We start from the raw sequence: 16654 nt of genomic DNA, 5'->3' as shown, positions 1-16654 counted from the left end.
GTCCTGCGCCAAGTCCCGGGGGTTATGGCACAGCCCTGGGCAGGGCAGAGCAGGGAGCTCACAGCATCTCCCTGCTTCTAAATGGGCAAACGACACTCGGCAGGGAAAGGCTCCAGCTCGTCATCCTCGGCAGGGGCTTGCCAAGACATCGACTCCGCAACCGCGCTCTCCGGTAGGGATGGAGTTGGGTTATCCACGCCAAAACGAGGGAGGAAATTCAGATGACGCCTTCTCCTTTCAGCTGAAAGGGAAGAGCCAAAACCCTGTCCTGAAATGCCACCACATCTCAAAGCTTAGACCTATTTATAGCAGCAAGCTTTAAAAAAAAACCCAGGCAAAAAGGTTATTTCTGCTGCCTGAGGTCCTCCACAGGGAATTGCAGGTGAATTCACCGGTTTCTCTTGGCCCATCGGACTTTACACCAATTCCCTACACTCATAGAGAGAGCAGCCCAAATCGGATTAACAGAGACAGTCCTAGGAGAGGAGATCAAAGCAAGACCAGGTTGGTCACTTCGCACTGATTTCTCTCCTGCCCAACCAAAGAACAAGGCTTTATTTTATTTTTTTTTTTTTATTTCGGGATTTTGAAGGAAGTGGCATCACCCTCGGAACAGGGATTCCCAAGGTCTATTCCGAGCTGCCTGCGGGACGTGAGTAAAACCCCAAATTCCTCTGCGTTGGACAAGCAATTATGGCAAGAATGTGTTTACTGCAGGGCTCGCAGGCATGTCTCAGCTCCTACAAACACACGCCCTGCCAGAGGGGAAGGCAGCCGAAGCCCTGCAGATGTGCCGCCGCCGCTCCGCTCCGAAACGTCAGCGAGGCGGGCGATGCCCGAGGTGGCAGGAACCAAAGCCTGGCACAAGCCCGAGCCTGCATGCCTGGAAACAGCTCCGGGACACCACAGGGTAGGAAGACAACATGATCAGGGGTTGCTGGAGGTCCATGCGTTGTCCGGTGGGCTGGTATGGCTGTAATTAGTCCTGGGAGGGCTCTTTTCAGAAATGAGCTTCTTTTCCTTGCTGTGCACATCAGCAAGGAGCAGGGAGTCATTTTCCCAGCACCTAAAAGGATTTCGAGGTGACCTTTGGCTCATGCAGAGGTGCCACCCCCACCACATCACATCCCCAAAGGTATCGTGAAGCCGCCGGGCTTGTCTCTGCACCCCAAACCTCCGTCCCCGCAGGAGCTGGGAGTGGCACCCGTTTTCCATCCCTTCTGCTTCAACCCTTCCGCTCATCCCCAGCTGGGACTGGGAATCCCCACCGTGGTGCCCAGTCCACATCATAGATTTCATAGATCCATAGATTTCTAGGTTGGAAGAGACCTTAGAGATCATCGAGTCCAACCATCACTTCACGGTACAAGCACACACAGTCGCCCCGACTGCCCCGAGGCCGGCGTGCCCCACCACGCGACCTGTTGCCTTGGTTATCTCCAAAAACAACCACCACTGGAGTGTTCCTGCAGCCTTTTTTTGGATGTAGCCCCAAGCATGGGGTGGAGGGACACAGGCTATCTTTGATGGCGCTGGTCCTGCTAGAGGAGCTTCCCAGAACGAGCCCGGGGAACAGGAACAAGGGCAGCCCCCGCTCCCCAAAAGACAAGGCGAGGACTCAGAGGGTGGTGGGATGTCCTCCCGCCCCGTCACGACCTCCGGCACCCGCAGAGGCTGCTAAGAATAGTGCCCGCCGGAGGGGCCACAATGGGGGCCCTGTCTGGCCTCGGTGGCACTGAACAGGGTCCTTCAGCGGGGAGTGTCACACCGCAGGAATTCTTCCACGTCAGGGGGAAAATATGCCTCTTAAGTCAGATGACAGCCGGCTGCTCCAGCGGGAACCGCTGGCTGAGTGGTGCCGAGGTCCTCCACCAGCACCCATGGGTGTCCCGAGAGCAAAGGGGTTGGTGCCACGCCAGCCCCGTGCCATCCGCCCTTGGTCAGGATCAGAGATTCCCTCCCACCTCCCTGCTCAGTGTCTCTGGAGGCGTTTGAAACCAAAATATGCAAGATGGCCACTTTCACTGGTGATGGTGGTACCACCCAGCCGGGGCAGACGGGCATCCGCGCCGTACCCAGGAAGGCACAGCCCAAAACACGTCATCCCCACGCTCTCTCTCGAGACAGTTTCACACCCCCACCCCTCTCAACGGCCTGTTTTGTTTTCCTTCTTTCAAACAACACGAAAAGAAGAAAAAAAAAAACCAACCCTACTGAAAAAAAAAACCCAAAACAACCCAGTACATCTATGCTTTTCGCTCTGTGGTTTGTGGTTCCAACCCAACAAAAAATTTGGCATAGCAACGGCTCCAAAACAGCCTTCACCTCGATCGTGCCTGCCCTGCCCAAGCCCCCTCCGATGGCACTGAGGCACCGAAGGTCCCCAATTTCCCCCACCACGTTGGAGGAAGGCAAAGCTCATCCTCATCGCTCCCTGGTTAGACCAAACCCAACCGCCTCCTCGCCAGCTCTTGCCCAGACTGGTGCAGGTTTTTGTGCCACTGCGATGCGCCGGCTTCGCATGGGTGGGAGCACAGCCCTGGAGCTCGGATGGAAATATCTCCAAAGAATGGTCATGAAGAAAGCAGGGAAGGACCCAGAAAGCACCTTCCTTGGGGAGCCACATGCTTTTGACCATGCTGATAGACAGGAGACCAGTTGTGCTTTCCTAGTGCATCTCCTCTGTTTTGAGGAAGAACATGTTGGGAGGACCAGTCTCACTCTAGAAGCAGCTGGCAAAGCACACGGAGTTTCTTGAGCTTCACATCTCCCCCTGAAAGTGGTCCTGCAGGCCAAGAGCTGCCGTGTGATGCTCCAGCTCGTTGCTCGAAAGGAGAGACAAAGCCACACTTGCTGCTTTGCCATCACCTCCGGGCTGCTGAGAAGCTGCTGCTGGTGGCTGCAGCAGCTCTGGTGGGAGCTGAGCTGCTGTCACGGTTGGGCAGCGTTGCGTGGGGCTGATTTCACTGTCATTTGCACATGTCTGGCAGGTGGAGCAGGAGCCACTGAACCAGCCCTGAGCCCCACCCTTGAGCTCCCCACCTTGCGAAGGGCTGTTGAGCCCACGTTGGCGCTGCACCGGAGGCAGAAAGTGGGCAGGAGCTGCTGGCTGGTCACACTTGAAGTCAGTCTGCAAGGGTAGGCAAAGGGTACGACCCAAAACGAGCGAGCTAACAACATCTCCTGCATCACACAGGGGCCAGAGGTGCTGCTGTGCTGCTTCTAGTGCTGGGGCAGCTGACTGCACCTCCAAAGTCCCCTAACCCAGCACACAAGTGGCTCCGGATGCCCATCCAGGCACACTTCTCTAGAAGTGCAGGCAAGCAGGCAGGAAGGATGCTGATGTTTCTAGCAAAGCTACTGCACAGACTCTGGATGTCAAGGACAGCTGGATCACCGGACCATGGTGGGAGAGGGGTTGGGAAGGCAGCTGCTGGCGAATCTTTGGATGCCGACAACCACAGCACATTCGGGGAGCTCACTGGTTGAAGCTTCAGGCCAGCAGTGTCAGCAACATGAAGAACAGGGGAAGCAGCACACAAGCTCTCTTGAAAGAGCCTCACTTTCTTTGGCACCAACTTGACTTTCTTGCAAAACAGCAGCTGCATGCTTTCACTTCTGTGTCACAGATAAGCATCGCTCAGAAACGGAGCCTTGTCGAAGACTTCAGGCTCTGCACCGCAGACCCATTCGGCCAGGGTAGATGGGTTTGGTAGGCAAATTTGGGCCCTATCACCATGGAACTGTGAATGCTGATAGTGAGGATCAGGGCTGGATCTGGCCTGGGCAAAACCCTTCGGTAGACAGAAGCGCTCCTGGGTGCTCGGGTGAGATAGCATCTGCGAGAGGTCAGCTATTCCCCGCACGACTTTCTGGCTTCTTTAAGGGCAGCACGATAATGAAGATAGCATCAATCTAAGAGAGACACTCAGGTCATGCGTGACGTTAGCTGGGAAGGGGGCATTAACTCTTTAGGTGCTGAGGTTGTCTGTAAAGGCACCAGCAACGTCCTAACCAGGTCCGTTACAAAGGACAGCATCACAACTGCAAAACCAGCCTTGCAGATGAGGGACCAAGGTTTGGTGTGCCCTCACTTCACCTTTCTTGTCCCTTTTTCCTCTCTTTGCCTCTCAAACATGAGGGGAACCGCTCTGCACTGTCTGTTCAGCTCTGCGGAGCAGCAGCTCGGCACAGCACGGCTCCGGTGTTGTGGCAACGCAGACGACACCGCGAGATGGAAAGCCCCAGCCTGCACAGACGATGCTGAGGTCCACAAAGCAAACAAACACCACGTCTTGGCTATAAACCCATGCAGGTGCTGCAGGGAGCTCAAGAAAAGCCAAAAACGATTCAGCTCTGAGTGTCTATCCCCAGCCACAGGGGCAGAGGGAGGGTCTGAACCTCCACTGGACCTGCCTCACCAAGAAAGCAGCAGCACAAGCAGGTCAGCGGAGTGGAAAAATGAATATAGGGCAGAAAGGCCAAAGATTGATGCGGTCAGAACCACACCACCCACCCTCTGCACAGACTGCACGCTTCTCTGCTACCGACCACCCATGTTTATCCACGTGACGTCGGGTCTCACGAAGGATGCGGGTGGCCCTGGTACCCATCAGAGCCAGCGGCGTGGGAGCATCCAGCTATGGCACAGCCCCAGGCAGGGCTGCAGGTGGCACAGAGGCAAAGCCGAGCTCGATTTAGCCCAGGTGGGCTCAGGTCCAGAGGGATTTGTGCACCTAGCACGAGCTGCACGTCCACACCAGTGAGCTGCTGCAGGACTGAGGGAGCTTAAACTGTGCTCAGCTAAGCCAACGTGAGGTTTAGCACATCTGCCTGCGGAGAAGACACATTCTGACGCGCCGCCTGCCTGATTTTAATAGATGCATTCTGCCTCCGCTTCCTAGGTCATGTCAAAAGAAATAAAATCTGTCTTGATGTAAGACTCGAGCTGGCCAAGCTTTGAGAGAGTTGGCCCCAAAACCAGAGGTGTCCAGAGACAGCCCTCCCTGCAGCTATGGAAACTGAAGTTCACCAACTCCTGAGCAGTTACGGTTCTCCTTCAAGAAAAAGATAAGAAAATTGCATCAACCTCTATCTGAGCAACCATGGCAACTCGTTAAATTAGGTCAAGATGTGGGGGCAGATAACGCAGCTTTGAAAAGCTGCTCGCGAGCTGGGTGAAGAACACATCAAACGCAAACGGAGCTTCCGCCAAAATGCACCTTCTCACCAAAGCATGCGCCTCCCGAGGCAGATACCATCAGAGATCTGCCGCGGCTGCGATAAAGCACTGTGCCACCTCCCTGGTCCACCCTGGTAACAAAACCTGAACAATATTGTCGAGCTCTTAAACTCAACCCAGAGAGCCCTGGAGATGAAGGATGCGATCTCCCAAGCTTCGCCCTGCCAGCCTTAAAAGATGGACAGTGTAGGGTGTCTGCTGGGTGCTCCACTGGTTGGTGACTGGTGTTGGACCTGTGCTTGAGGCATCATCTGAGTGAGACAGGGAAGGCGGGGGTCTCAGTGCTTTGGGTAATCTCCTGCTCTGCTCGTTTGGAGGCTCCACCTCCTCACCAGAGCTGCAAACAGAGCCCAGACTTCAAGTTCCTCTGCTCGAGCTGCTAGAGAGCACTTCCTCCCCCGAGTAAAGTAAAAGTAGTGTAAAGCAAAGCAAAAAAAAAAAAAAAAAGCACCTACGAGTTCTGCCTGAGAGTCACCACGCTCCCTGCTCAGCTGGCCCAACAGGTGGGTCCAGCACTTCTCAGTAGCCAGCCTTGGTAGGTGATTTTTTTTGCAAAAATACACAAATATGAAGCAATTTTCAGAGGTCACAGCTCTCCTCTGGTTTGTAATGCAACATGTTCTCACTCGCTCTCGCTGTGACCTGCTTGCACAGCAGCCTGGCTTCGCTTTGCACCCATGCTGGGCTCCCCTCGAGCAGAAAACCTAAGGTGCTGACAGCTCAGGAGGCTTCAAAAAGAGACAGAGGACATCTCTGGAGTCCCCTACCTGCAAAATTCATCTGTTCAAAGATCTTTCCCGATGGTAAATGCAGGCTGTGGCAGTCCGAGTACTGAATTATTGCTTCCACACCAGCTCAAGGATTTCCAAGTGACTGATTCTGGAAACCTCTGATTTTCCTCTCCTTATTTCAAGTTTCTCAGGCGAAGAAATGCAAAAATAAAACTCAGGTGCTCCCACTTATTGATCACCCCGCATCGCCTGGGCCAAGGGATTATCTTCTCAGCTCAAAACGGGGTTTGAAAGGAGGCAAAGGAAAATGTTACGTGGCATAAAGCGCTTGGAAGTGTGCTCTGGCATCACCTTCACCAAAGCCTCCCCTTCCAAGGACACCCTTTAGGGTGCAAATACTTCTTGGCAAAACACAGGGTCCAGCCTTCGGCTCCTCGCTCGTAGAGGGAGCTGGGAATGTTGTCTCACTACAGGGGCAGCTCTTTTCCATGAGCTACAGCAAACGTGGAGGGAGATATCCTGCTTGGAAAATCAAGCTCCTTGTGCCAGTGCCTCCGTGCCTCAGTTTCCCTGGCTGTTAAAATGCAACCAGCGCTCCTGCCCAGGCACTGGGTACTCAAAACGCTTATATGGGCCACAGTGAAAGGTGTTATTAGGAGAAAATAAGAAGAGAAATAACGAGTTGTGCTCACTGGTCTCTTTTCTTAGGAAAGTCAACTCTCGTGGCACGGCCCCTCCTACCACTCGTGCCTCTCCCCACCACATCCCCCAGCCAAAAACCATTCAGGAATAGCAGAGCACACTTTTATTTTGCATAGGCTTAGTTGAAACAGGCTCATTCAGCAGGCAGGGCTGAGCTTTCTTTCTAACTAAAGCTATAGCAACAAACCACTTCCTTTTTTACACATAGCTCCTAAAATTATCTCTCCACCTCTCCTCCCCTCTGCAACTCTCCCCCCCTTGACAAAAAAACTCGATATCAGCCCGAAGATGAGCCGTGCGTGGGAGGAGATTTCAGGGACAGTCGCACCTCAGGATCTGCTCTGAACCTTTTGCTGATCTTTATCTGCACAAACGACTTCCACCACTTGGCTCCTCCGGGCCACAGCTGCTACCAGTTGGGACAGGAGCGATCAGTATGTAGGAGGGAAAAGGGAACTGGCAGGAGGCTACCCTGCAAATTTTACTTCTAGCACAGGGGAAAGACATGGCACAGACGGATTGGAAAGGATTATCTCAATTTTAGCTGGAAACCCCATCCCACCAGGTTTCTCTCCATGGAGATGAGAGATTGCTGGAGGGTTGTCGTACAAAAAGTTGGAGTTTCCATGGCCTATCACTTTTTCATCTCTTCCAGTGCAGGGAATGGAAAATGTTTGGGTCTGCTCGCACCAGAGTAAAGAGCAAAAAACCAAGGGGCTTCCTCCAAGCCAAAAGGGGAGAAGATCATTTCACATCACACGCAGCAATGCCAGAAACACAGCCAACTCCTGCCCCAGGTGGGAAACCACAGGCAAGCGGTCAGCACGTTGCACAAAAAGTGTCGGAGGATGTGCAAGTGTCTCCAGCGATGGAGAAGCTCTACCCAAGACAGCAAAGAGGTGGTTTCCTGAGGAGCATGACCCTACCTGTGTAGCCAGCAAGCGCAGCAGCAGGAATGACAGGCTTGTCCTTGTTCATGTCGGCCCGATCTCGAACATAGTCCTTGAAGGTGCCCTTGGGCTTGTGGTTGGGCAGGGCGGCGGGGTAGTCCTCCGAGTCGAAGCTGTCGTAGGAGGGAACGCGCTGGAGGCTCTGGAAGGAGGACTGGCTGCTCCAGGACTGTGTCAGGCGGTCGCAGCTGTCGTAGCTCTCGATGCTCTCGAAAGAGTCCTGGCCACCCAGTTTACCTGGCGAGAAGGAAGGGCACGTGAGATGTGCCTGGCCAGCGTGGGGAAGCTCTAGCATGCCGCGGCCAGGAGGAGGCCTTCAAGGCAACCAGGTGAACCATGTTGTCCCACTACGCCTCATCTCCAAACAAACTCAAAAGTACGGCCTGAAACTGGGATATTTTTGTTACATTCCTAATTCAGAGCAGGGATATCTGAGCCCTGGAGATGTTCAAGCAGCAGAACAAGGCGGAGAGAACCCCAAGTTCTGACTCTCTACCCAAGACTGATGCCCGGGGCTAACTGGAAACCACCCTCTTTCACAAAGGCAATGGCAGAGAAATAATCCACTTTAGACAGATCATAGAATCATAGAATGGTCAGGGCTGGAAGGGCCCTTCAAAGGTCATCTAGTCCAACCCCCCTGCAAGGAACAGGGATATCTCCAACTAGATCAGGTTGCTCAGGGCCTCGTCCAACCTGGCCTTGAATGTCTCCAGGGATAATATATTATCCCTGATATTATCCCAGATATTCAAGGCTCAGTTCAGGTGCCTAAATACGCTCACTCCAGGACCTCTTGTTCTTGCTGCTGAAAGATATGGGTGTCCTATAAGTCCCACATTATACCTGTCAGCCCTATATAAACACTGCTCAGGCATATTCGAGGGCACCGGACACCCAGCTGCTTTACTTTTGATGTTTCCTGCAGAACTATACAGCAGCCTTTTATTGCCATATGTTACAACCAGCTTCCACCCTCAAATCTCCAAACAGCAGCAGATTTGATGGAGGAGGAGAGCAAAAGGCTGAGAGCTCAATCAGCTATTTTTCCAGTTCTGGTAAGGTGAGCACAGCTGGGTTGTATCAAGGCTACTCTCTGGGGTATTTTTAGTACAGATCAGAACACAAGAGGCCAGATCCTCAGCGGTGCCATGCTGATTTACACCCACTAGAGACAGTGTAAGTATACCCTCTGTACTTTGAGAGCTAAAAAAGGATCCGAAGAACAAACTGAAATTGTTCTTTCTCTGATCTCCCATACGCTGCCGATTGCTCAACATCTTTACTGACAAACTAAGCGTAACAGGATCATTCAAGTTCACTAATTTCCCAAAGAGGGCTAAAAACAGCTGCTGGGATTGTGCAAGAGCTCCTGGAGAAATTTCCATTGGCAGAGCTACCAGCAGCTTGGGCCTGGATAGTAAATCCCAGGGGAACGGGAACGTGGAAGGACACTGGCACACTCCCCCAAATATTTGTTGTGTTTTAGTTTCAAGAGCACTTGCTGCGAAAAGACTCAACTGCCGTGGGCTCTGCCCTGGTTGCTGGCCCCAAATCCTTTGAAGTTTGGATCCATTGGCTTGATTCTGCTGGCAATACCCATGCTTCCAACTCATTTTTGGTTTTTTTTTTTTTCCTCTAGTTTTTTGAGACTTTCACAGAATACACTTCAATCGCTTCCTGAAGCCTGCTAAGGGGCAAAGAACGCCGCTTTGTGCGTGTTCATCAATTGGCATAACCACTTCCCTGAGAAGTCCTGCGGCACAAGCTCGTTTAGAAAAGGAATTATAAACCTGCCAGATGAACGACCGCAGCATCAGAGACGTGACTTGGGCCGTTTCACTGAAAATTCACCTAAATTTGACCTAAACGTGAACCTTCGGAAAAAAAAATCACGCCTTGCACCTACTCCTGAGAAACACGTTAAAAGAGTTTGGCAGCTACACTTTCCAACCAGACGTCCTCACTGATAAGGCAGAGGGAAACAACTCCCTTGGGACAGCAAAAATTAACTCCTAAAGCCCCTACAAAGAGAGACAAAACGGCGACTGTCTGGAAAACCTTCATCCTGAATTTCCCACTGCCGAAGCGCTTGACTTGGAGACAGGCTAATCTTTTAAGACAGTGGGAAGTAAAGATGTATGTAAATATAAATAAGCTGGGGTCTGCTTTATATTAAGGCTTCTTTATACCACTCTGGGAGGATCGATGCCACCCAAAGGCCCTTCTACACGGCTGAAACGTAGCGTTAGAGCGAGCACAGCCGTAGCCTGTTGCATTTCTTCAACTGCAAGCAGTATGGGCAAGTGTTTGCTAACACCAGGGGCCCTTGGCCCCGTCCCCTGGAGCCTTTTTAGGCTTGCCAGTGAGAACAGGCTCAAGGTACAACTGCAAAAGCATGCCTGAATCATTGTTTTTCCGATGAGAATGATGATGAAATCACCTATGTTAAAGAAAAGTCAAGAAAAGGGAAAGACACTGATGAAAGATAGCCAGAAAAACAAGCCCCAAAAGAGGAGCTTACCTAAAATTATAACACTGCTGCCCTTTTGGCTCGCCATATCGTCCAAGTCACCTCTCACATATTAACACTCAGCCAGCAGCAGAAGCAGAGGTAATAAAATAAATAAGAACTTTCCTGTCATTAGCTCTCCCAGCTTGGAAAAAGAATGAGAAACTTAAAACAAGCTCCACTGAGCAGCACATATGCAACGCAGACCTGCAAAGGGGCTCCAGCTTTCACAGGGAGCCAGCACATCTTCAGCTCTCCTAGCTGGATGAATAGGTTTAAACGTTCGACATCAAACCTGGCTCACAGCAACACGTTACAATAACGAATTTTAGGCATGGGCACACCTGGATTCTATTCAGGGAGTGATCACAGGCAGGTCAGATCTCTTCCCCATGCCTCAGGTTCCCTACCTGGAATCAGGAGATAATGATACCCCTTTGTAAGTGACTTTGAGCTCTATGGATTAAACTTTTGCTTTGAATAGATACTGTGAGCCAGATCCTCAGCTCTGCATTGAGCGGTGTCACTACCAAGCAGTCGGGCATCTGGGCCCCATGTGTTCAGAATTTAATAATATTAACTGAAAAGGCATTTGGGCTCAGCCCCTCAAAAGTGTTTAGGTGTTTAAATCCCATCATCTCGAACAGGAATCATGTACCTATAACTCTTTGGAGATGTAGGGTTGTAGCACAAGGATTTGGGGGGTCCTTTGGCTCTGTCGCTGATTCAGCCCATGACATCTCCATCTCCCAACAAAGCACAGGGCTCGGGTTCATCGGAACAGATTATCAGTTCAAGCAAACAGCCATCAAAATCAATGCAGATAATGGATAAAGACTTTGGATCATGAAGTGTAAAACCCTTCAGAGCCCTGGACGGTAACTCCTGATGAGAACTTGTGAAGGATTTGTGGGGTTTTGCCTGGTCTCCTAGGAAAATGAGATTTATACAACCACACAGCAGTCTGTCCTCCTTAATAACCTTAAAGCCTATTTCAACTTCACTCAAGTTAGACATCAAAGCACAGAGCCAGAAATGCTACATTTTTGCAGATGTTGTAAAAACAGGCAGCAGAGTAGAGAGAAGAAAGACCTTGTCCACGTTTTGCCCAGACAGAAAGGCAGGGAGGGCTCAAAGCCTTCAGGGAATCCATCTGGGAGTTCAACCTCTTACATAAGATGCGTGGCTTTATTAGTGGCATCGCACGGTGCCTTGATTCCCCCAAAGTACATCTCCTACAGAGGAGAAGATGGTACAGACACAGGTGGGAAGAACCCAAGCAAATCCTGGGAGATGCCCAACTTTACCTCGACTGGCACGTCCCATGCACATGTTGTCTGGCGTTACTACTTCTTGCTTGATGGTGAAGTAGTCTGTCTGCAGGGAGTCCGTCTGCACCGGGTCACGCAGGATGACCGAGGGATAGTCGTTCTCGTACTTGAGGGACAGAAGCTCTTCCGAGCTGATGGGATGGAGGGTCTGGTAGGACTCCGTGATGAAGCTGGGCTCGGAGAACTCAGAGGGAGGCACGCACTGTGCGTGCTCGATGCCATAACCTGCCAGCAGAACGGGAGTGTCAGGAAGAACCCAAACACAAACAGCTCGAAGAAACCAGTGTTGCTCGCTCCCCTTCCAGTCTCCCCCAGCACAGTGAGATCTGGGGTCTGCAGTGCAACAGGAGATTGCCTTTGGATATAAAATACCTGGCACAACTGGGCAGTAATTTGGAGAATGATTTCTAAAAGCCACAGAGAGATGGTGTCTTACAATTGCAGTGATTCAAAAACAGAAGACATCCTCAACTGCCATCACTGTGCATTCCACCAAACTCCTCTCAAGCAAGCTGCTAGCGGGAAAAAGCTGGAAAATCATGAGGAGCATAGTCTCTGCAAAGGCCATATAGGGTGAAGAAGTGTCACTGATGGTTATAATAGACGAATCACTTCCACAGTCACCTCTCCTCACTGGAATCCCAGTTCAGGTGAGTTTGGGTTCATGTTTGCTGGTTCATGAAATACATGACAGATCTCAAATGCTTTTCCCTTAAAGAACATCTCCAAACAAATGGCAAAGGGAAGTGTGGGAATCCAGATTGATGACTCTTCTCTTTCCTTGCTAGGCACCTACTTAGCAATGCAGAATTAAGCCTTCTTCCCCCAACATTCCCCCCTTTTTTAATATTTTTTTTTTTAATTTCTGACGTTCTGGGGTGTTGAGGCCACTTTTCAGGTAGCTTTGAGCTACAGCTTCCAACAGATAGTGCTTGCAAAGGCAGACCATGGCATCTCAAGGCAGTCACCAAAAAAACCCAGATGGCTTCTAAATCAACCCAAACCACTAAGAAAGACAAAATTACACACTTTCCATTCTCTGCAGTCCCCCTGTGATGCAGACAAACCTCTAAGGGGTGGCACTTTCGTGCCTGGAAGCACCAGAATGATACTGGTAATTGAGACTTACTAATGAAGTAGTCTGAAGTATAGCGGGATTCTGGATATGTTGTATTCGCTCCGTTGGCTGGGTACGGTTTTACCTCTTCTGCAAAGAGAAAAGGAAGGAAATGTCACATGTCCACAGGCATATCATGACTTGGTGGAACGTAGAAAGGTCTGAACTTCCTAAAACGCTCCTCTCCGGGTTAAACTGGGACGTTCAAAGGAACAGAAATGAGTTAGGAGCTGAAATCCCACTGAAGCAAGTGCCTGATGCGCTTGAGCTCCTTTGGGAATCCTTCCTGCAGGCATGCTCAAATTTAAACAAAACAAACCAAAACAGAACAGAGACAACTTTCTCAATCAGTGGCTCCAGGTGGTTCTGAAATACCCGTTGCATAATTTCCTTGCTCGCCTTCGTTTTTGTCATCTTTCATTCTCTTGAGGATCGCTTATCACGCTTACATGTATGAGCTCACGAAAAAAAAAAAACAACGTGGTACAAAGTTGTTTTCCTGAAAAAGCCCCTATTTTTAGACCAGGAGTAGGTGTGTGCAAGTGAAGTGGGTAACACAGCCCGAAACCAGCCCCTACAACCACAAACTAACGCTAATTCCCAGCCTGCACAGCACCTTTGACTCTACACCTGATGCAGGTAGAGGACCCCGTGCTCGGAAGAGCTTCGTCACACTGTCCACCACCCAACTCCTGACACAGACTCCGGGGTGTATGTGTGGGCAGCATGCAAAATTGTAGCCTTTCTACAGGCATAATTCACTGAGAAAGAGCATGGATCACATCAAAGCATAGATCCTCCACTTTCCATTGCTTTTTCCAAGCACTTTGGTACTCCCAGGCTTGGCACTGAATTTGCTTTCCCATGTAAAAGCCACATTGCTCCTACCCTGGCCAGTTTTTCCATTAACACCTTCCTCGTTCCAGCACGGTATGTGGGCAGAGATACCAGCATGGGAGATTTTATTTTCTTTGCAGAGGGTAAGCGAAATCAAAAAACCTACTGACAACTCCAGGGTTATGTTTATTTCTGCTGAGGCTAAAGAGAAGCGAACCGAAGATAACGCACGTTCGCTTGCAAGGAGCCTAATTTTGGCCCTCTCTCCTGGGGATTGCAGGGTGGAAAATATTCCCTAACAAAAGGAGGTTTTGTGCAAACAGAGAGACCTAATGAGAAACGCTCCTTCCCTCTCCCCACGGTGTCTGCCAAGGGGCAGGGTGGGTGACCACAGAGAAAGAGAGCAACCTTCAGCTCTGCTTACAGTCAAGAGGAGGGCACTGCTGACTGCTGGTAACTGAGGAGGTTATTTTAGGAAGAAATTTTGGAAAAAATATGCCTGAAAGTACTCCAATCCATGGAGGGAAAAGTCGCCCATCTGCTGCCATTTTTAAACCCTGAGCAGCCTGCGGTACATGAGTCACTCTCTGCTCACAAGGGAGGCATGTTAGCTGGTGGGACAGCAAGGTCACAGCCTGTCCCAGCATGACCCGATGCTGGCGGTCGCACTGCTATAGGTAAAGCCAAATATTTTGGGATTAACCACCGTTCCCAGCGCCAACACCCCCAAGGGATGACGGTGGGTGGCTGGGAAAAGTGGAAGAGACAGGGACTGGCAAGCTGGACCCTGACTCCACAGGTGAGCCCGGGGAAACCTTCATCTCTTCAAGCTTCACATCTCTGGCAGCAAAGTGGAGACAACCATCTCTCCTGGCGTGGGAGAGATGTGGCAGGGACAACGCTGCACATTATGTTTGTACAGCACCGGCACAACAAACCCAGATCTTGTCAGGGGGTTGGAGATGTACTACCAGTAAGACGAGTCCCATGACTTACAGGGAATAGAAATTAGTCCTTGGGGTGAGGCTGGTTATTTCTTGGAAGCTCTTCTTAGTTATTCTCCAAATGCTTCACAGATATTGCCCTTCTGGGAAATGTGTTAAGAACCCACCATGGCAGCTAAGGCTCAGATTGCTTATGCAAGAAGTGACAAAGTCACCAGCAAAAGCAAACACAGAACGGAGACTTTTTGGTTCCCAGGGCTACGCCAACAGTGTTGAAACAAAGAAATTCAGCTTTATTCTTTTCCATCCTTTCAGAAGAAAAGCTACAACGGGCACAAAGATTTCCAGTTTCTTTGTGAAAGCTCCTCTCTATCTCAGACCTTTCGCACCCTCATCATTGCAGCATCCGAACATCCTCACGTGTCATTCCTGCAAGGAAATATCATCCCTACCTTCCTGTGAAACTTCAGCACCGAGTTCACCTCCATACCCTGGGGAGTCTGCAGGGAAGGAGCTGCAAACCCAGCTCTCGTGCCCCAGGCAGCACCCACAGCACTTGGCACCCCTCTCCAGTGGGTTACAGCCCAAACAAACGTGGAAGGGCTGTGGGGAGGCAGAGCTGAGTTACAAGTGATGGCTTAAAGCACGGAGAAATCGGACTGACCGCAGCGTTTCGCTTTGTTTGGTTAACCTGCCTGCTGTTGATAGAAGCACTTAATAAAAATTATGGAAAACGAGCAGAACAGAACAGAGTCAGAGAGCAGAAAAACAGCCTGTGGCACACAGACCCTGGGAAGAGCCGTGTTTACCTTTTGCAAACCACAGGTAGCAGCAAAATTAGTAATCAGCAATTAGCATCCACTTGTCGATGGTTTCCTGGAAGGCATAACTTTGCTCCCCCTCCCCTTCCTGCCACCAGTATGGGCCTGCTGACGAGCACGCAGGGCCAGTATGACAGTGCAGGGGATATTCCAGGAAAGCAAACAGCTCTGCACAAAAACGAGCTAGAGACAGCCCAGATTTGCTTTTTGCTCCTGCTCGTGGCTCAGTTAAAAGCTCTGCACTCACTTTCACGAAACCATCCTGCGTTAGGTGTTGCTTGTACATCCAGGCACTATGAAAACTGACATCCAAAATCACTGTGTGTGTCCCCAGTCAATGAAAATTGAGAGTGGTGCGGTACTGGTGTTCCAGTACCTCACCACCATTGAGGTTGCCCAGAGAAGTTGTGGCTGCCCCATCCCTGGAAGTGTTCAAGGCCAGGTTGGATGAGGCTTTGGGCAACCTGGTGTAGTGGAGGGTGTCCCTGCCCATGGCAGGGGGGTTGGAACTGGATGATCTTTGAGGTCCCTTCCAACCCAAACCATTCCATGATTCTATGATTCTATGAAAATTAATGCCCTTAAGTGCTGGCACACAGGGACGGGCAGAGGTGGCTTCTCCTCTGGGGGACACAGGGGTATCTCCTCTAGTTGGAGATATCCCTGTTCCTTGCAGGGGGGTTGGACTAGATGACCTTTGAAGGTCCCTTCCAGCCCTAACCATTCTATGATTCTATGACACAGCCACTCTTAACAAAATGCTGTTACACTTTTGGGGACGTGAAGCAAAACAAAGCAGCTTCCAATCACAACTGGGAAATCAGGGTGGGATTTTGGTGGTATTGTTGCACCCCGTTCTACCGGAGGAAGTAGTAAAATTCCCACCAGGAGCTGAACGAGCTGAGGAAGAATGCTTTGGAAAATCCCACCGTCGTTTCCAGGCAGGCAGAGCGTTCCTGCCTGCTGCGGGTTCCTGCCAAGCAGCCGGTGCAAACACCCTTCCTCTTTCAAGCAGTGCCAGGATTTGCATTGCCTGCTCCCGGTTGGGATGCCCGTTTGAAATCCTACTGGAAAGTTGGCCTTTGAAAGCTGCTTTTATTGGGATTGAAGCCTAAGAGTGAACACCACGTTGCAAAGGCAAACCACAAGCCAAGGTCTTTGGAAAGACCCAAAATTGGGTGAGCCAGGACAACGTGAGCCGTTCACCCTGGAGACTCCAGGACTCACCTTTCTGCAAGATCTCCAGATGTTCCCAAAGGATATCTCCCACAAAGTCAGGGGCCAGCTCCAGGAAGCACTCCTTGCCCAGGGCGCAGAGGGCAGCTCCGTTCATGCAGAACTTTTGGAAATCCACTTCCTTCAGGCTAAACTCGTTCACTGCCCACATCACCCAGTCCCGCACGTGCGTCTCCGTCCACTGCTGGGGATCTGCACCAAGGGGTTGTAGAAGAGACCCGTTAATGAGCA

At 50.8% G+C, this 16654-nt stretch overlaps 1 protein-coding gene across 5 annotated transcripts in view; it reads right to left on the bottom strand.

Annotated features, from left to right (window-relative positions):
* Positions 1-16654, bottom strand: part of ETS1 (ETS proto-oncogene 1, transcription factor) — a 65588-nt gene that overhangs the window by 2635 nt on the left and 46299 nt on the right. For 3 of the 5 annotated variants that reach the window (XM_086626838.1, XM_086626835.1, XM_086626836.1), the window contains 4 exons: positions 16415-16615; positions 12598-12675; positions 11445-11693; positions 7602-7862 (listed from right to left, as the gene is read on the bottom strand). In XM_086626838.1, the coding sequence (XP_086482964.1) occupies positions 7602-7862; positions 11445-11693; positions 12598-12675; positions 16415-16615 (789 nt within the window). The remainder of the gene's footprint in view (positions 1-7601; positions 7863-11444; positions 11694-12597; positions 12676-16414; positions 16616-16654) is intronic. The other 2 variants (XM_086626837.1, XM_086626839.1) reach the window with 2 other exon arrangements.

The sequence above is a fragment of the Tauraco erythrolophus genome, chromosome 26 (genome assembly GCF_009769465.1).
Source record: "Tauraco erythrolophus isolate bTauEry1 chromosome 26, bTauEry1.pri, whole genome shotgun sequence".
Classification (NCBI taxonomy): domain Eukaryota; kingdom Metazoa; phylum Chordata; class Aves; order Musophagiformes; family Musophagidae; genus Tauraco; species Tauraco erythrolophus.
Note: the sequence above shows the minus strand (reverse complement) of the source record. Positions and strands in the feature narration are given on the sequence as shown.